The sequence below is a fragment of the Heteronotia binoei genome, chromosome 16, assembly GCF_032191835.1.
Source record: "Heteronotia binoei isolate CCM8104 ecotype False Entrance Well chromosome 16, APGP_CSIRO_Hbin_v1, whole genome shotgun sequence".
Classification (NCBI taxonomy): Eukaryota; Metazoa; Chordata; class Lepidosauria; order Squamata; family Gekkonidae; genus Heteronotia; species Heteronotia binoei.
In genome coordinates, this window is record NC_083238.1 from 25,828,289 (window position 1) to 25,849,640 (window position 21,352).

The following is a 21,352-nucleotide window of genomic DNA, read 5'->3' on the forward strand; positions in this document are numbered from 1 at the left end:
GCTATTACGTCGAGCCAGGTGGAAAGCTATTTTCAAGCGTTACAGCTACTGCATGGAACACAGCCACATGGAAGCAATTTTCTGTGGCCTCAACATGGGGAGGCCCTACATTTCTTCCTTACAATTAACCTACATCTACATCTGGATTCTTCATCGCTCAAACTCATTGCTTCATCCTTAAGTCTAAGCAGACAACAATTCTCTCTCCTTTTCTGCGATCCTTTCAAACGCTCTACCATCGGCATATCCAGCTTTTTTTCCTGGGCTAAAATACATTCGACTTCAATAGTGTGCGTTTTCTAGACCCTCTGCAATCCTTTTTCCTCCGGCTCCTTACTATGTTTTTCAGCACTCTTCTTGAACTGTGATACCAAAATTGAACAAATTGCATCAGAAGAGCTTTGAGCGCATTGCATTTCCCATTGAAGAAAGCCAGCATCCTAAACCTTTTCTCATAGAAGAAAATAATGATGAGGGAGCTTTCTGGGGAAGTGATCTTCACTGGCACCGTAAGATGGGCCAGGCTTGTGAACAGTACACACGTCTGAATGGGCTCAGGGGCAGAAAGCAGGGAGAGCTTTGCTGACTAATATGCCACCAATCCTCCTTTTCCTCCACTACAGTATTAATGGAGTGATTAACTTAACGCTGCACTGGCTGACAGATCTGACTCAGCAACAGAAAAAGGGGTTGATTGGACACAAGTTATCCCTTCAGGTGCCCCACACAAAGTCTTCTCATTGAGTTCCTCTCTTGCCTTGAGGGTACCTCATCTCCTTCTTTAACCTCTGAATGCCACATTAGGAATAGTATCCCCTATGTATCCCTGGGAACTTTGCTGCAATCACAATATGCTGTGAAAGCCATAAAGTCACACGAAGCTGCAATGTACAGGAAAAAGCTACTCACAAAAGATAAACAGGCCAGAGAGACAGAAAGAACAGACAACTGGTTTGCTAACAAACTTCGAGATGGGCTTTTCTGGCTTCAGAGACATACATAAACTGGAATAATTCTGATGTCCATTTGGGGGGGGGGGGGAGAGAGATTAGTGGAGAAGATGGCTACTTACACCTATTTACAACACAGTGCATCATTATTACCAGATATAGTCAAACATCTTGAATTTGGTACTGTGCCAGGGAAACCCACATGGATGCAAAATATGGTGAATCCCATTTGTTTGTCAAACTCCTGTTACTGGATTTTTTTTAACCACTAAATTAGCAGGAAACCTTGCTTAAACATCCCCTAGAGTTTTTCTGTACTGTCTTTCAAGAACGTTACGAGTGTCCTATAAACTGAAGTGGAAGAGTTCTGTAAGTTTCTGCATGAATTATTAAGATAAGTGGAACATATCCTCATTTGTCACTCACTGAATTATTGTTGTTACCAAGTAAAAAGGGGAACAGAGTACTTCCCTTATACCCCCAAAACAGTGTTATTTACTTTTGGAGTAAATTCCATTTATTTCAGATTTTCAAACAGCAGTCTAACAGTCGCCCACAAACCAATATGCTCTGACATAAATAGCCCAGACTAGTCCAATCTCATCAGATCTTGGAAGTTAAGCAGAGTCGTCATTTGGTCAGTATTTGGATGGGAAACCACCAAGGAATCCAAAGTTACTATGCAGAGGCAGGCAATGGTAAGCCACCTCTGAATATCTCCTGCCTTGAAAAACTCACCAGGGGTCATAAGTCAGCTGTGACTTGACAGCAAAAAAAAAAAAAAAAAAGTCAGTCCATTAAAATATAATACCGGGCTGCCAGCCCCCCTCATCGAGCTGGCGAGGGAATCTGGGAGGCATTCCAGTTCAAACCATAGAGTTTTGCCAAAAAGCAAAGCATCACTGTATGATGTTGCTGATGCGATGACATCACTTCCATGTGACATCATCATGTTAGGGACATCATGCAGAGATGTGGCTGTTCAGGGGATCCCCACCCAGACCTGTGCACTGGCACCCCTAGTACAATAAGGTTGAGCTGAAACCTCAGTGAACACCACCATCACTAAATAATTTGTCAGGTTATAGCAGAGTTGCCAACTCTGGCTTTCAAACTTCCTGAAGATTTTAAGGACTACCATTTCTCCTATACCCTGACCTAGAGTATACCATTGAGTCTGTCCTCTGGAGCTGACCTTTTGTCCAGGGACTGCTGATTGCTTTCTTTAGCCTAGAGACCAGTTGTAATACTGGGATAACTCCAGACCCAACCTGGAAGTTAGTAACTCTAGAAATATAACGGGGGAGGAGAAATTGTCATCAGTGATGCCACTTCTGAGGAAAATCCACAAGCAGGGCCAGCTCTTCCACTAGGCAAACTAGGCGGTTGCCTAGGGCACCGGGAAGGGCAGAGGCGCCAAATTGGGCTCCCCCCTCCCGGTGCCCAAGACAACCATATAGTTTGCCTCCCCCCGCCACTGCCACCAGCCCACTCCTTTACCTTCTGCCACACTTTCCCGCTTCCCCGCCGCTGCTGCCACCAATCGCCCCTTTCCCGCCCCCAGTAGGTCACCCGCTGTCCTCTTCCTCCACCCATCTGGCCCTTCTCAGTAGCCCACCTGCCCCTTCCGCCCCCTTGCCTGCTGTCCTCTTCCTCTACCCCCCTGGCCCTTCTCTTCCTCAGTAGCCCACCCCTTTCCCTGCTCACCCCGCAGTCTTCTTCCTCCGCATGCCTGGTCCTTCCCCTCTTATCCACCGTTCTCCTCCTTTGCCCAGCCCTTCCCCTCCTCCTCCCCATGTGCTTCCCAGAGGCCACCCCCCCCCCCCCCCCGTGCTTACAGGAGCGACATGATCCTCCTGCTTTCCCCGCTTTGGAGGCATTCTTTTAATACTGAGCAGCAGGAAGGGACTTCCTACTGCTTGCTATTAAGAGAATGACCACCCAAGCGTGGAAGCAGGAGGGTCGCGTTGCTTCTGTAAGCAGCACGGGGGGGGGGGAGTGCAGAGCGCGGGGGGTGCAGAGGAGTGATGCAGGCGATCCTTTTGCTTCCATGCTTCAGTGCCCATTCTCTTAATAGCGAGCAGCAGGAAGCGCCAAAGCTAGGGTTGCCATCCGTCTCGATATATCGGGACCGTCACCGTTATGGACCTTCTTGTCCCGACATCCCGACAAGACCCAATTTTGTCCGAATTTGCACCGTGCAAAGCACTTTGAACACTGACTGAAATGCTAAACTACAGCCCCCAGCAGCCTTTTCGCCCCGTTCTTGGGCTTCTCGACACAGCCCTGCCCCCTCCACCCCGTTCAGCGGCTTTTTTTGGAGGAGCAGAAAACCCAGCAACAACAGCCGGCAAAATGCTTGCTTCTTCTACGCATGTGCCAAAGCCAGGAGGAGGATGAGGACAACTAAGGAGAGTTCGGCTCATTTTCTCCCCCACCCCTCCCACTTCGAAACCGGCATTTGAGGTAGCAGCAGCAGCAGCGGTGGCGGTGGGAGCTGTGGCTGCAGTGGCCGCGCTCTTCAGGCAGTTTGAGAGGAGGCGCGAGACCCCCTTTAGAACGTCACGGGGGAGCAGCCACGGCGCGCGCCTCAGGTAAACAGTCACCCAACTGCCTTTGCGTTACTTTCTGGGCAACGCGGCGCGGAGTTGGGATGGGGTGTCCAATGAGGTCCCAGCTAGATATGGCAACCCTAGCCGAAGCAGGGAAGTAGTAGGATCAAGTTGCTCCTGTAAGCACTGCTCGGGGGGGGGGGGGTGCGGAGTGCAGGGGTGCCCTTGTGGAGGGGGCAGTAGGCAGTCGGTCTGCCTGGGACACTATGTGCCCCAGAGCCGGGCCTGTCCACAAGTCATTTAAGTCTGCTCTAGGAATTGCCAGAACCTATGTGTTTTTATCATAGATGTTCTGGCAATTCCTAAAAGTGGTGTGATGTCATTTTTTTTGTTTTCACCAAAATTTATTTATTTTATTTATTACTTTCAACTTTTATCCCGCCCTCCTCCGCAAGCGGACTCAGGGTGGCTAACAATCAGTTCAGACACTTACAATTAATAGTTTTTTAAATGATAAAATACAATTTGAAACATTTTATGTCACACAACAGCCCCCAAGGCCTTCTCCCATAAGCTCTTACCACCCTATCAGACTCCTGGCTGACAACCACTGGATGGTATGAAGGAAACAAAAACAAGCTTCCTGGAGAAACCAGAAGTAGAACATGTTATTTCAGTACGCTATTTAGTTTAAGTAGCAGTAGCACAAACAATGGTCCTTTGTCAGAATGAAGAATACTATATACATTCAGCTACACTAAAGTATGAATTATATTTCAGTGGAAAAAAAAAATCTCTTGTATTTCAGATGAATATTTTTTAATTTCAATAGCTTACCACAGAGCTACCTTCACCTCAGAGTCTGATGGACTATTAGAATGCCCTCTAGGGAACAGGAGGTCTACCTAATTAACTTTCCCACACTTCACACCAGAAGGGATTTATTAACATAGTGTTGATGCCTCTCTCCAGTGTTCTTTAAAAATAACATATTCTCTACAACTACAAAACACAAAACTAAACCAGCCATTTAGAAAAACAAAAAAAACATGTTGAGGGATATTTTTAAAAATGCTAGCCAAAAAATAACCCAAATTTTACAATTCGTAGGACTTGATGAATTTTGACTTTTTGGTAACCAAATTCAGGTTTCTTTGGAACAGAGTTTTGATTACAGATTTGTGCAGATGTTTGTTTTATACAAATTATGTATAATCCTTCCCAGCAGAGAAAACCATAGCTGGATCTTCTCCTTTGGCTTCTGGTAGTTCAAAACTATTTATTTACAGCTTTCTTCCGCCTTTACTCCAGCAGGGTTTTTTCTAAACAGCTTCCTATATTTATATATCTATCTTCAGATTTGGAAGTACAGTCCTACATTTACGTAGAAGTAAGTTCCACTGTGTTCAGCAGGGCCTACACCAGAAGACTACGGTCGTCGTAGGATAGCAGCCTTAGTGACGAGAACCTTTTAAGACTGCAGAATTTAAATGTGTTCTACAAAAGGACTGTCCACTGGTTACCCATAACAGCTAAACACAGCAGTCTGCTAAAACATGAACCCAAATATTTTCTAGAAGCATTCTAAAAAGATTTTTTTTGCTCAATTTAGTTTTAAAACCTAGGGCTAATTTTAATTTGGTCTCATACGTCTTAACCCTCCAGATTTTATAGCGTTGTTATCTACCCCATGTCAAACACAAGATATGTGGTAAAATAATCAACTGAAATAAATTAAACAAGTTCATGACCGGGTGCCAAAGTACCTTTGCAAACCCATTCTTGACATCTTGTCATATCCGCTTCACAAACATTGTCCAAAATTTTAATGTTTGCAAATAGAACACTGCCACACAGGCCGCCATCCCATATTACATGCAACCAAGTTCACGTATGGTCAGCCTATGGTTACCAACTCTGGATTGGGAAATTCTTGGAACTCTGAGAATGGAGCCTAGCTGTAGCCTAGCTACACATATTTTGTAGTTATATTTGTAACCAACATAAAGCGTTAAGGATGCAAAAGTTATACTACCTGTTAAACTCAGAAACACTGCGCAAAATGAACTACATGAGATAGAAAACTGAAGCCAGAGAAGCACCTGCGCGCACATCTCTGTGTTACCCCAAACCAGTAAAGTATCTTTCTGTTGCATTCGTATGAAAGGCTCCCTGAAAACCACATTAACAGTTTGCACTACCTTAAGCAATGCTGATAATGTGGGGACATGGCAGCCTTCTGTGTTCCCAACATCCATCATTAACAATGAAATAATCATCAAAAAAACAATGAAATACATCAAAAAACAATGAAATATGTCAAAAAAACAAAGAAGTGTAATTTCTTTTTACCACGATTCTTCACAGGCTCAAAACATGATCTAAGCTAATAAGTTGCTTTACAACCAGGATGTGCCTCAGTTGGGGCAGAACAGAATGTACACAATTCCAGCTTTCAGTGGATAAGTTCCAAGGAATCAGAAATGAGCTTCTCTCATATAACAGACATGTGCTAGTCCTTCCTTTTCTTACCACAGCTCTATGTCCTCACAATCCTGTTCCTGACAGTCTGGCAAACGATGTAGGATGTGGCACAGGGGGCTGCATCTGGATAAATCAGCAAAAAGAAGCTCATCCCAATCTTGCATAAGCAGGGGACAGGATCCTCTGTGTATATGGGTGGAGGAATTAGGGTTGCCAGCTTCCAGGTGATGGCTGGAGGTCTTCTGCTATTACAACTGATCTCCAGGCAACAGAGGTAAGTTCACCTGTAAAAAATGGCCACTGGTAGAATCTATGGCTGCATACCTCATTGAAGTCTTTCCTAAATGCCATGCTCTTCAGGCTTCACACACACACACACACACACACACACACAGAAACCTCCAGGTATTTCTCAATCCAGATCTGGCAGCCCTAGTGGACGTTTCTGTTTCTAGTCCTCATGGTTAAAAAACTATGTTAAAGGGTGCTGCTTAAAAAAAAAAAAAATCACTAGATTTTTTTAAAAAAGAAAACCATGAAGATTCAGTTATGGTTTTGGATCTATCACCATTTCCAAACCCTTATTTCAAATATGCTGCTTTTATAAGCCTATTTGGAAAACAAGCGCAAAGTCAGCTGCCAACAGGCACGTTTAAAAATCCCCTTGCAAAGGCCACACATATTTTCTCTCTCTAGATAACCAGTCATGAACTACCACCACATAGTGTGCCATCAAAACACCATTGCCAAACATGCCCCTGAAGGCTGAATCTTGTGTACGCTGGTGCCTATGAAAAGGAAGTACTTCTTCACCCAAAGGGTGATTAACATGTGGAATTCACTGCCACAGGAGGTGGTGGCGGCTACAAGCACAGACAGCTTCAAGAGGGGGTTAGATAAAAATATGGAGCAGAGGTCCATCAGTGGCTATTAACCAGTGTGTATATATATATATGTGTGTGTATATATATAATTTTTTTTGGCCACTGTGTGACACAGAGTGTTGGACCGGATGGGCCACTGGCCTGATCCAACATGCCTTCTCTTATGTTCTTATGCTGCAGGCAGACAGGAACCAACACACACAGGGTTTTCAAGCCACCAGTGCATTCTCAAATCGTTATACGGATCAGCCCTAAGATCGACATCTACCACAAATAGTTTACCATCTATCACAATAAAGAAAACTGTATTCATAACAAGTTAGGATCATCACCAAAAAAAAAAATGGAAACCTTTTTTTAAAGCAGTTTTTCCACTAATGCTACAATCTGGATGAGGCCCTTGGTTGTAAACACCTGTCTGTAATGATATGCATATTCATCACCATGAAAATATCCTATCAATTTCCTATCACCTTAAGTGCCAGAAAGCAACACACAGAACCGTTGTGCTTGACAAAAAACTTTTACCACCTATAAGTGGATATGCAATCAGTAAAAGACACAGGTAACATTTACTGGGGATTGGAGGGATGAAAAATGAAAATACGTGCAAGAAAAACACAGTTTCGCAGATAGAAATTGCAATTTGGTCCACTGAAAGATTCCAATAGCAACAACTGGCTGTTATAATAAACTACTATCTTTATTAGGAGCAACAAAAACATCACAAGGTTGAGGGCACTCTGTTTCAAGTTGCCCAGCACTCTGGGTGGAGATAAAAACACCATAAGACCCCAACAAACCCCGCTATTCTGTTTTGCTTAGCACCAAGACTAATGAAGAAGCCTGGGCAAATGTAAAACCTTACCAATGACTTTGAGATATTTTAATTGCTCCTAATAAAAAGGTATCTGTACATGTTATCTCTGTGTAGAGACAGCAATGAACCAGCTGACATGTATAGCACACAACTATTTATCAAAAGCAACCCTTCTGTTGCTTAAGGACATACACACACAGTCTCCGTCTCTCTATAATGTACTTCAGCAAAGCAAAAGAAAATTTTTGGCTCCTTAACACGTTTTTCACTTAAGTTTGACAACTTGTTTTTTCTTCTATTGAAGCAGCTCGAAGACATCCCCAAACCTCCAGAATCCTCTCGACAGTACCGAACGACCGTTTTATTGGGAACAATCAATATATATTTGTACAACTGAAACAGACTCCTCTGTTCAAATATATGCAGGGATAATTAATTGAAAACCATAATTAGGCTCCTCTCCCAGATGCCTAGCCTTTGTATAGCATGCCCTCTACAAATCTGACCACTTAACATTACTTCAGATGGAATTTGCTTGTGGGGGGGGGGGGGGCGGAGGCATGGGGGAGTATGTGTGTGTGTGATCCCAGTTAAAGAACACCAAAGACTGGTAATTCAAAAGATATACATTTTGACCCTTGTCCATGCATCTTAGGATGGTGAATGCACTTGATTTTGGGGTAACAGAAACAGTGCCCCTAGGCATGTCCAGAAAGTTTTTTCCGGCACTCTTTTTGGCCCTTCAGAAGCTCACATGTAACCAACCTAGCATCAAGTCTGTTTGAAAAGAAAACAGTACCGTGGAATGTAGCCGTATTGCTAAGCGAGGCCCAGCTTTTTGAGAAATCAACATAGAAGAGAACAATGCCACTTTGAATAGTCTACAGCATCCCAGCGATTGCAGCTAGCTGTACAAGTCACAGAGCTGAAGAGGTAAACAGCCCTGCTGAAAAATGCCCATCTACACTACTAACAAGCAAAGGATCCTCGCCCTACATAGCAACTCTGCTATGCACAAGGTTCTTCTCAAGCCTTCTAACCATGGGATCTGGGGGCTGAAGAACACAAATGCATCAGGCGTCCCGAAAATTAAGGCTGCCATCCTATGGGCAACTGCTTGAAAAGAAAATAAACCTCTGCCAAGACTTGGATCAGCTACAGAAAACGCTACTCTGAACCAAAAGGTTTCCAAACTCCAGGGTTTCTGTAAAAAGGAAACGAGGAGGAGGGTTATAAAGCTCCTTTAAAAGGTCATTTTCTTTCACATAATTGCACAGTGGCTACATACAACATAGCATGTAACAGCACAGCTAGGAGGGGGAAAAATTTAATGTGTCATTATCACTACGGTTTATTATTTGTAAGTACAACATAGACTAATTAAGGAATCTCAGTCTGAAGTGGCTGGAGCTGGAAACAATAAAATACAACGGCGTGCCAATGCGCGCAGTTGCCTGTAAAATGCTTGCAAACAACAAAAGGCATTTCCCAAAACAAGATAATCAGTCTGCTGTTTCACAGATACATATTCCTATATGGATACCAGCATGCTGTTAACTCACTAGCCATTTCCCCCTTTACGTTATCATCAGAGACTGACAATTCTAGGCTTCCTAACTTTAAAATAACGAAGAACTAACCATTGTGCCTGTAATTGTCTGAGCAGAAGAAAAGGGACAAAAGAGAAAAATCAAGTTGCTCCAGTTGGAGAAGTGTCGTCGTTTTAATGGATTGGTTATGTCGAGATGTTTTAAGTACAGATTAAAGCCACAGTTTGGCCCTTGAAGTTCTCTACAAACACAAAGGAGGGTGTGCATCTGCCTGCCATTCAATGTATCTCACTGGACCCAATTTTTACTATAATTCCAAAAAGCTGGAGTTAAAAATCTTGTTTACGCTGTTAAAAACCAGTAGAAATGAACAGAGAACGTCACAGTATGTAATGGCCTGGGTTCCAGCATGACTGTTTAAACAACAAAGGTCTACAGCAGTATAAAGAGTAACAGAAGCTTATAGATGAAATTCAGACACAAAAAAGATTTCTACACTCCCCCAAAACTCAATTGTTTTGTTAATTGCACCAGCCAAGGCTGGTATTAGTTTTCACCAAGCCTTCAACTGTAAATGCTTTCGTTCAGTGATGTTCCAAAACTGGGAAATTTCCCAATGCCAACTCTTTTTCATGGAAAATATCCCATCCCAAATACATAGTGTATCTATAGACCTAGGGCAGTTCCGCAGGGCCTGTAAGACAGCCCTCTTCCGGCAGGCCTATAATACTGACTGACAAGGAAATCTTTTGGATGGAACAAAATGCATCTGTAGACCGCCGGTTTTTTATCTATCTTGCTTTTATTAATTTATGGTTTTAATTTTACTTGTAAGTGTTTTAAATTGTAGTATTTGTATTATCATGTTGTAAGCCGCCCTGAGACACTTCGGTGCGAAGGGCGGGGTATAAATCCCAATATAAATAAATAATATAAATAGTTCTTGGAACTGGTTGTGCTGCAAATCAGTTGTGTTAGATGAGGCAAATGCGGAATATAAAACGTGAACAAATTCCAGGAGTTTCTACATGGTATATGTGCTGTCTTTAATCATTATGCAAAATCCTGCTAATACTATTTAAACGATTTATTTAAAACCTGAATCAAAATTTCCTGACGCAAATTTCCCTGGAAAACTCACATTACTGCTTCCGTTGCCATCCATTCCACCCAGCTAAACCCTGTCACAGTGATAGTGCATAGAAAGTGCTAGAAACTGAGACACAAAAGGTTCCAACGCAGTTCCTCCCTTACGTGTGCATGGGGGGAGGGGGTTACAGCACTCTACATACAGGTGGGCTGCCAAAAGAGGAAGAGTGAAAGTACACAATGTAGAGCAGCACGTGCTGAGAAGGGAAGATGGCCTCTTGGGGACTACCTCATCACAGCTTACTTTCAAAGGATATTAACTTGTTAGTAAGCCACATTCTTATACAGAATCTCGTTCTCTTATAACAAAAAATGTCCTAAGGTAGCATTCCAAAATATCTGGATGCCCAAAGAACATTCATCATACTGCCTCATACAGAGTGTTCCAGGGATTATCATTAGTGTACTATGACCCATTCAAGAGAAACAGCTGAAATCATGTAAAGCAACGTGGGGGAAATCCTAGCATAATCACCTTTATTCATAGATTCCTGTATAGGTCATGAAAAAGTCCTTCATCTCAAGGCCCACTCAGAACCTCTCAAATTCTTTTGGTCCTACTGCCTCGTTCTACAATGTAAAGCAGAGACACCACCAAAAATTCAAGAATTTCCTGAAAACATGGTCAGTGCAAGCAACACAGTCCATCAAGCCTCAGAACACCTGGAACTGAAATGGGAAATGCTTTTCCCATCTCTGGTTTTCTCCACACAGATAATGAGGCAGTTACACATCCATGGCAATAGAGGAATTTTGCAGGGTTTATGGAAAAAGTAACAAAGGAAGAGCGAGAGAAAGCTTCCATAGTATACACTTCGCACAAACGGCTGCATGGCATATAATTAGTAACAGTTCAAAGTAATGAGGTTAATGAAACAAAGATCACAAGGTGTTTCGTGTTCTTTCGTTTCTTCATTAGCCGTTTCAAATATAGATTTGCTTCAATAAGCTTTCATGCTCTCAGAATGCTTACACTGGAGTAATCCCAGCAATGGTGATGGGTTGACACAAATGCTAGAATCAGTAGGGTGTTCCTTTTTCCCTTTTAAGCAGTTTAAAAGCTAAACATCTGACTGATATTCTGAAGGCAATTCAGCCTATAAACACCTCTGCTTGTGAACTAGAGGTCCCCTGCTGTTTGCTAGTACAAGCCATTTGGTGGAATCTAACGGCATGAAGATTCCTCCTATTGGTATAATATTGTAATTTCAACAAATGATGCCTTATTATTTCAGCTATATTTGCTTCCAAGTCTAAACGGCCCAAATCAGAGATTACCGAGACATCCTCGTGCTTTAAAAACATCATCCTCAACATGTGGCATATGGAACAAACACAGAAAAGTTTTCTTGGACGAGAAAATAATTTAGCTCACACCTTTCACTGCAAGTTTTCTGCCTCTCAGGCTTCTATAGAAGCAGGATAGGAAACGAGATGGAAGCCTTAGACTGCAATCCTAAACACACTAGGGAACACATCAAACCGAATATACTGTGGCTTACTTCTGAATAAATAGGCAAGGGCTCTGGCTGCATGCGACTGTATGCTAGCCTATTGGTTACATCAGGCAAGTATATAAATTTTTGTTCAAAACCCATGTCACTGTCTTCAGTAAAAATTGCACCTTTAATTGCAGAAATTGAAAAGATAGTACCTATATAGTCAAACGATTAGGAAAAAAAAGAACACAAAACCCCAGTTTTGAGTCTCTGTTTTAAATTTCTCGCCCTAGTTCCCTCACTTAGGTGAAAACAGGTACACATGCGCTAAGTAAATCTGTATTCACATTACAAACCTAGACGATCTGGAATTTAATTTTTATAACTCTCTATCTGGAGCGTGGCTCACAAATGCCAACACCAAGGAATTCAAAACAGGATCAATTCTTTTCCTTCTCGGAAACAATCTTGTAAGTGTCTGAGTACTCGAGGACATGAAAGAATATTGTTGCTTTTTCTGAGTTCTTTTGATATCTCTCTCTCTCTCTCTCTCCATGGTGGAGCCATTCATGAGTGATGGGAGAAATCTCTTTTGAAAATAAATGGCGTCCCTTCAAGTGTGTTCAGATACATCCTGGCTGGACCTTCCTGTGTGCCTCAGTTAGGACTTGAAAAGGATGCTTGATTTTTAAATTTGTTTTAGGTATCAAAATGTGATGCCTTCTATCAGCCTTCAAGCCTTATTCTCACTGCGCCAGCTTGAGGGGCTTCTGTTCTGCACATCGACATGGGAGGCAGACAGTAAATTGGACTGGCGAGGAGAGGTAATGGGGGGGAAGGGAGGGAGGGAGGGGAGAACAGGCTAGGCGATTGTTGCTGCACATCCAAACAAACTAAGTTCACACTTTGCATATGACATATTGAAAAGGTTAATGTTACTGCACTTAACAGTTTCCTCACATCCATAAGCAGCCCTGTCACCACATACTTACAGAACACTAATCACTTCATACGAGTTAAAGCATCAGTACAAAATGCCCTCATCCAGTGGTAACCGTCTTGGTATACATCCACATAGTCACACTGTTACGGGTATTCTGTTGAAGTGAGCTTCTCGGCACACTTATCCAGCTTCTTCCCAAGTTATCTGTGCCAAGAATTACGGTCCTACCACTGTCCTTAGCACACCAATGAACTACCCACAAACAGGGCCTTCAACAGAAAAAAAACAGAAACTATGAATATATACAAGGAATCCGACTCCTCAGAATACCAGTAGGGGAAAAAACTTCCAGGGAATGCTGATTTCAGTCCCAATCTAACTCCATCGCCCTTCACAAAAGACAAACAAAGTATGGGTTCAAATGTTAATTGATAGTTGTCACTACATTAGTTGGGTTACAGTCCTGCTCACAGTTCACCTACTGAAATCCTACTGACTTCAGATGGATTTAAAGTCAGCTTAACCGAGCACAGAACTGGCAGCCCCAGTGCCAATATTAACATCAGACTTAAGAGACATTTCAGAACTGGAGCTGAGAATACAGGAGAGACTAAACAAAAAGGAGTATGACACGAAAACACAGGCATCTTGCGTAAGAGGAAAAACTCAAAGTCCTATAGAGTTTCACAAAAAGCTCAAACATATGTCCCACAACAATCCGTTTTGTTGCAAACACTCACCGGAGATACAGGAGTATTTCAACTATATGGTACAAATAAACAATATCCAAAACCATACTTCAATCTATAGGATCCGAGTCCTATCTAGTTATGTCTCTTCTTGTAACAGCAACATATGGCTTAGAAGCAGAAGAATCAACTGTGGTGTTTGGAAAGGGTGTGTGCTTTATTCTGACAATGTCACGCAATAAACCCTTGAGTGCTATTCCAAAAGCACATTGGTTGGGGGGGGGAGGTGTACATTGATTTGATATTGGATTCATTCTGCAGTATACGTGAGAGTTAATTCACATTAACAGTATAAGATTTAACATCCTTCTATTATTATTAATAAACAACAAGAATAACAACAACAACATCCTTCAATAACATAACTTCTTAACATATACAATAAAAAAAGTTCCTCAAGGATCAAAAGGTAGACACAGACAGGAGATTTTTAAAGTGTAGGTGGTGGTGGGGAACCAAAATTCATTAAAGAAAATTGCTACCTTTTACTTGTGTCCTTCATAAAGAAAATTCATTTTCCCTTAAATAAAATTTATCCTTGGAATAAAATGTGTTGCCTTGAAGCTCCTGACAGGAACAATTATTGACACTGACAGAAAAAAGCTGACCAACATTGTTCCTGGAATACTTTGATATCGGTGCCCACATGGATGTTGATGCAGAGAAACCTGGCTTGCCATGCAGCTGGAAAGAGAGTGGGACTGTGATTATTCCTTCAAGTAACACACTTTTGATTTTTCCCAGGCTTCTCTTAATATTATACAGGACAGACAAAAATTCATTCCCCTTTCAGACTGACTTGACTTCTCAATGGCTACTCAACAGGTATTTTCTACATTTGCAATTGTAGATCTAGGGAACGGAGCCTATACTCTCTTTACCTCTGCCTACAGATACACTGCCTCTGGATACATCTAACATTTAAAATGTGACTTTGGCAAAAGTTTTGACTTCACTGTGGGAGAAAATAAAGATCCTGCACCCAGAAAACAAACACAGCTTCAATAGGCTGGCTATAATTTATTTCATTTTTATTCCCTGGTGCTTCTCTATTTTTTTAACTAACATTCTTTGAAAGGCTTGTGAGGTTGAGAATTTCCAGCAGTACAATTAATGGACACAATTAATTTGATTTGAAGGGGAGAGTAGATATTTTGGTATACATGTTCAGTGTTCATATTCTGACTTTTAAAAAACCAGACTAATCAACAGATTGCTCAAATACTATATAAAAACTTAACTAGGGCATGGATTTTATGCCTAGAAAATTTTCTTGTGCTTATAATACTATATAAAAATTTAACTGGGGCACAGATTTTATGCCTAGAAAATTTACGTATATTCATTGGGATTGCACTTTTTTTAAAAAGTCAAACTTCTCCCTCCAATTCATAAGACAACATCTTTTTCAATAAAGGAGAACATCTGCAGAAGAAAGAATATAATAGCCTATATGGCATCAGTAATGTACAAATAGGATTCTACAGCCCTGGACAATATTTCTGTGTTACAAAATGAAAACTAATTAGAACTCTATGTATTTTGTTTACCAAAATATAATTTAAAAAATAAAACCTTTTGTCTCTTTCCTAAAAAAAAATTCTAATACTTAAGATACAGATTATTACCATGCCTCCTCCCAAATAAAGGGAAATATGTTGATTTAATAACAGCCATATGAATTAATGACTTCAAAGTTAATAATAAATAACTTCCAGGGGTGGGGGGGATTGTATTATATGAATGACATATTGACATCTCAAAATGTTTTGTTCATTTAAGCAAAGGGATAAGTTGTAGAGCATTATTGGGGGGGCTGGGCTGATGAATCAATTCTCACACTTATTGACAGGAAAAATGCTCCATTACTTCACAAAATGCCCATGTAACAATCCCCTTCTATCAATAAATCAAGATGAAATTCCAGTTAATTAAATCAACATTGCGTCAAACACTTTCTATTTAAAAAAAAGTTAGAGCCTAAAGTTTTGTTTCCTAAAAAAGTATACATTAATGGAAAGCAAAAGAGTCAGGTATTTCTCTTATTGGATGTAATAACACTAGATTAGACCAGCGGATTAAAAAAAAAAAGAATGGAAGGGACTGTTGCTAGGTACAGCTCTCGTGCTGATCTTGGATCATTAAAACAGCTCCTAAACAAGCAGATTAGCTGATTAATTGATGATTAAGACCGCAGGAAGATCATTCATTACATCCAAATACTTCTTGCATGCACACAGAGCTCAACTGATTGACAACCACACACACGGGAATGATTGTTCTCCAAAATGCAGTCATTTACAAACACCCATCCAGCTCACACCCCAAATGTTTCCCTTCCTCAGCAGTTTTACCCACCATAAACAAAAGAGTTTCATTTTAAAGTTCAAGGTTTTGCCACCTAAAAGAATGAAGCAAAAAAAAAAAAATCAGTAACTCCATCACTGTTTAAAAACTACAACATAAAATCTCAAGTACAATAATAAATATCCCACACGATCACGAAAAGACAACACAATTATTACTGCCAAATTGCTTATAGAATGTATTCTGGGGCCCCACACAAACTGGAAAACCTGAGTAATAAAGCTCTCATGCTGAATGTCTGCCATCAGCAAGGAGTTGGAGAAAAGTTCATTGACGTCTCAGTTGTATTTATCTTGGAAGGAACTAAAGTTGTCATTCATGCGACACCTTGCTATGTTTCTATGTACGGACGCCTGCAATCATTGTTCCTTGCCCAACTAATATTAAACATCATTTTATATGGCTGGATAGAATATGACACATCCCCCTCTTTCCCCAAGCATTTCAGGCTCTTGTACAATACAATTAGCAATGCTAGAACAAATGGGGGGGGGGGGGATACACAAGGTTTATATTGCAATCCTATCTCCTTACAAACAATACGGCTTCCATATTACCCTGCAATTCCTTTGAATCAGACACAATTCATTAGCCAAGACAACATTCACCCAAGTAAAAGCTACACTTTTGTTTACATCCAGTTCCTAAAAGGGCCCCAACTAGTACTTCTTTCTCAGTTATGATAAAGGGGTTGAATAGATAACCTAAAATTAGCCAGTTTCAAGGAACAATTCATTCTCCCCATTAAGCAAAAGCTGCTTAGAAAACACAAAACTTTCCTTCAGACACAAATAAAACTTCATCTGCAGTGTAATTTCCTGAAGAATGTTATGTGCCATGCACCGGTATTAAAAAAAAAGATATTTCTGATTGGAAAGGTCTGTGGCTGTTATTTCCTGTCTGCAATACAACTGCTTATAGCAAGTAGCTGACTTGTCAAAGCTATGATATTTATGGCAAGAAACTGGCATTGCCTTACACCAGATTAGCAGCGAGGTAAGATTTCCGCAATAGAGAGGTAATGGCAAATACAATGGAATGCACAAGATCTGAGGAAGTAAAAACGGAAAAAAGAAAGGAGGAAGACTCCTATTTCTGTTTAAGCCACAGAACCACCACTTAGAAAACAATGTAAGCACGCTTTTGCAAAGCAGAGAAAACTAAGAAACTCTAAGCATCCATACATATTACACGCTCAATATTTGAAATTCTGCTCAATATTTGAAATCACAGGGGAAATGTTTTGGGCACCCTTATTTTCAAAACGCAAAACCACCACTGAAGAAAGCTTTATCACTTCCAGGAAGAGATTTTAACTAAATGCAAATAGATAAATGCAGGGATGAATGCTTCCCCCCCCTTCAGATTTCTACAGGTGAGATTGGCTTCAAAGCATCTTCCCTAAGTTAGGCCTAAGTTTGTTTGCTGGTGCATTACTTTGGCAACTGGCTGCCTGAAGGAATGTCCCCCTTCCCTTCATTGATAAATGACTTGTTCAAAGAACACACACACACACTGTAACTTTCATTTCCTGACCACAAACACACTTTTAAATTCACAGCACTACTAGAACCTGTAGACTGAGAGTCAGTTATTCATGCCAGCTTGAACGAATTCAGGTGCCGCCAGGGCATATAGCTGAGCAAGACAAAAACTGGACCTTTGCTGACAATTACTGCATCACCCGGGGGAGGTGTTTTTAACATTATTTTTAATTCAGTTACAGAACTGGCTCTCTGTCTCTTCTCCTAAACTGCACTGCCTTCAGATCCACGCTGCTGGTTAAGCTATTTGAGTAGGAAATTGAGAAGTAGGAAAGAGGGGTGGGAAAAGAGCAAAAAGGGCACACATGGAAGAGGGGGGGGGGGCTAGACAAGTAACATGCAATATACAAAGCAGTGTAACCCAACCATGTTTACTGCATATTACTCCTATTAGAATTATCATTATCATCGCCCCGAAATTGCATTTAAACAGTGGCTACCAACCACCCCATCCAATTTCAGCTCTCAGCACACACTATCCAATTCCCGATTTAAAATTTATAAATGTAATATCCTCATCACAAGCAGCAGGTCCAATCTGCTGTGAATATATATTACAGCTTTAACATCACAGAGGGAAATCTCCCATCTGGCAATCACATTCGCTCCATCAGCTCTATGAAAGAAAAGAGGGGGGGGAGGTGGAGAGAGAAGAAAAAGCAGTGTGTTCCCCACTTTCCCTCAGTAACCTTAAAACAAGTCTGGGGCAAATTATGTGCCTCTCAAATAAACAGGAGTCATATTGATCGCCTCAAAATCAACAAGTTTAAAATGCACAAAAACCATTCAATCAGATAATCACTCCTATTGTCACAGCAGCACAGGGTTACTTTGGACAGCTACAGCATCAGTCTAGGAGAACACGTTGGGCATGATTCTCTCCACTTTTCCCAAAACACAGGTTCGTGTTCTTATGAAAGATCCACGGCTACATACTCCACATACACACCGTCAGGCGCTTTTGCTTCAGTCCTTATTTGTTTCTGCCACAAGCTACGAAAAGTGAGTCTATTCTCCTTTCTCTACCTCACCTCTAATTCCTGCTTTTTGGGGGGTGGAGGGAGGTAATGTGTGCAAAAATGCAACCTGCTAATATAGTTTTCTAGACTTCTGTACCTGGACTTGTGTACACTGCGCTGCAAAAACATGTTGAAATCCTCCACGCTCAATTTCATCAGTCTCCCCTGCACCCGCACCCTACTTAAAAGAAGAAGAAGAAGGTAGAGCGTGTCCTCTCGCAATCATTTAAAAGTCTGTCTCAGCGCTTCATCAATGCATTGTGCAAAACAGCAGTGACAAGCAAACGCATGGAAAGAGGACAGGAAAAATATACAAGGCCGTTGAAGTATCGCTGAAAACTGGAGGATGGAGGGGTGGGTTGGTTGGTTGGTTATTGTCCCTACAGGAAATATTTCATTCTTTTCATATCACACTAAAACCCATAAAATTGTGTAAGTGAAAAAATAGCAGTGGTTTAGAGAAAACACAGACAATAACTATTACTTAAAGATTTTTTTTAAAAGGAAACACTGGCTGTGTATGTTTAGATGGGTGTACTGTTTCCCCTCCCCCTTTTACAGTCAGCGAGTTTCCTAATTTACATACTATTTGAGCGTACACAGCGCACTGCTAGTAACATGCAACTTTAAGCTTACAACTGAGAACCGACTTAATACTCAAAGCAAAAAGGGGAAAAATTAAAAACAAATGATAAAAACACAGCACGGACAAACACAGATTGCTTATCCATACAGTTGGGAGCTCTACCATTAATGTCAGGCATTTTATCTCTAGCCAAATTCGCATGCAAAAGTCCTCAGAAATTTTAATCATGCACTTCAAAAGAATCTTGATGCAAAATAACAACAATGACATTAATAGAAGAAGAAGAAGGAGGAGGAAGTAGATCCCCAGACGGACATACCATAAACACTGGTGCTGCTGATCATTTCTTGCTGGCAGCACAAAAAAAAGCTGAATTGGATTTTTTTTTCTCTTTCTCACAAGCAGGAATTCCAAAGGTTGCTTTTCATTAAAGCCACTTTTCCTCTCCGCTCTCAAATGTCACTGCCTTGAAACATGGGCCCTTTCGTCAGGTATTCATTTAACCTACATGCATATAATTAAGTGGGAAAGCAACATCAACAAAAAGGGGATCTCAGATCACAAGAGAAGAAAGAAAGGGGGGGGAGAGAGAGAAGAGAGAGCACATGACCAGGAATACAAGTCCATGTCAATTTCACTCACTCCCATTGAAACTAACAAGAGCTCCAGGGAGGATAGTAATAGGATCAGTGGATTGTATATACCATTAAATTATACATCTTTCTCTCCCTTCCGAGCCAACAATACGCCCACCGTGCGGGTGCCCCCCCCATCCGTGATGATGTGCTTACATTTCACTGCATCAGCTTCTCTGACATATTCACGCCCCCCAGCCTCAACTAAGATACTGCAATTTAACCCCAACTTTTGTTTCCTTAACTATGATTATTTGCACCAATTTGCTTTTTTAAAAAAAGTTCATTGCCCCGGAACAGACTTAACCAAATCTTGACCCATATTGCCTTAACTAGAACTTGGGGGGGGGGGGGCACAAAATTTTAAAAGAAGCCGCACTTAAGTGAAAGGGGGAGGGAGGGAGAGAGAAGGTGTCTTGCGATTCCGAACTCTGGAATCTCCCTACTATTGTTTAGCGATGATGGGAGGGGGGCATATCCAACGCGTCGCTCTCTTTTACTTTCCACACTGCGCTTAGGAGGAGAAATAATAATAAAGCAGGCAAGAGGGTTTCCTATACCTAAAGACACATTTTAAGCGGCGCCGCTTATTTGTAGCCTTTAAAAGCACACGCAGGGAGTTTAAAAACACACGAAGCCGCCTGGGATACATATAAAAATTATATAAAATTTGAAACAGAGCGCGGGGGGGGGGGGCGATGGAAAAAGCAATGGAAGCAGCTCTTACCTGGAGGATTGTTACAGAAGCCCGGTAGGTTAGAGTAGCATCGATCCTCTCTATTCGCTGATGAATGGGGGCTCGGGTTAAGTGAAGGTGCCTATGATTTGAAATCATTCCAAGTTTTTGAAGGGAAGACTGACTGCAGCCTCTGCCATGTTGGAATTTCAAACCCCAAACAGCTGCTTCGCACAGAGCCAGCATGCCAGCAGCTGAAAACGCCTGCGCAGAGCGCCGCCGAGCCAAATTCAAATCACTTTCACACGGAGAGCCAAAGATCAGTTTTCAAAAAAAAAAAAGAGAGAGAGAGAGAAAGAGAGAGGAGACTTGGGGGGCGACGGGAGGGAGGGAGGCACGAGGCGAAGAGCCCCGCACCGCCAGCTCCATGGGCCAAGAGGAGCCGCGCGCAATGGCCGCGCTAGGCCCCCCCCTTGGACAGCACAGGTCAGGTTACACGGCGGAGGGGCTGCAACATGCAAACACCGCCCGGAGGTGGCCGGGAGGTCAGCCAGGAAGCACGCCCTCCTTCTCCCCTCCGGGGCCTGCGGGAAGGGGAAGAAGCGGGAACTTGGTGGCGGTGCAGAGGGGGGAGCGAAGTTGGGCTTCCCCGCCCCACGGCAGAGCGACTTCGCCCGGCGCTGGCGGTTCCCTTCAGCGGGGGGAGCTCCATGGTCCGAGTCCCATCCTTCCCTTCCTCCCCCTCTCGCCGCCCCAAGGAGCTGCGGCCGGCTCGGGCTTCCCCTCCCCCTATGCGCGAAGCGGAGCAGCAGCCGCGGCGCCTCCGGCCCCTACCGCAGCTCCCAGGGCGCGCGGCGCGGGCGACGGCCGGAGGGATTCCGCCCGGCCTGGGGCTGGCGCGCCTGTTCTTGGCGCGGCGGGTTGGAGAGGTCGCCAAGGGCGCGCGGCTCCGGCGGCCTCGCTCCTTCCTCGCGCCGAGGTGCTCGCCGCCTTGGCCGACAGGGG

General features: G+C 42.4%; 1 protein-coding gene across 2 annotated transcripts in view; it reads right to left on the reverse strand.

The window, feature by feature from the left end:
• The window catches only part of FIGN (fidgetin, microtubule severing factor), a 173,086-nt gene extending 152,415 nt beyond the window's left edge, over positions 1-20,671 (reverse strand). For both annotated transcript variants that reach the window (XM_060257207.1, XM_060257206.1), the window contains exons 1-2: positions 20,399-20,671; positions 19,356-19,540 (exon numbers count right to left, since the gene is read on the reverse strand). In XM_060257207.1, coding sequence (XP_060113190.1) covers positions 19,356-19,380 — 25 coding nt within the window. In that variant the 5' untranslated portion in view covers positions 19,381-19,540; positions 20,399-20,671. The remainder of the gene's footprint in view (positions 1-19,355; positions 19,541-20,398) is intronic.
• Positions 20,672-21,352: the final 681 nt, after the last annotated feature.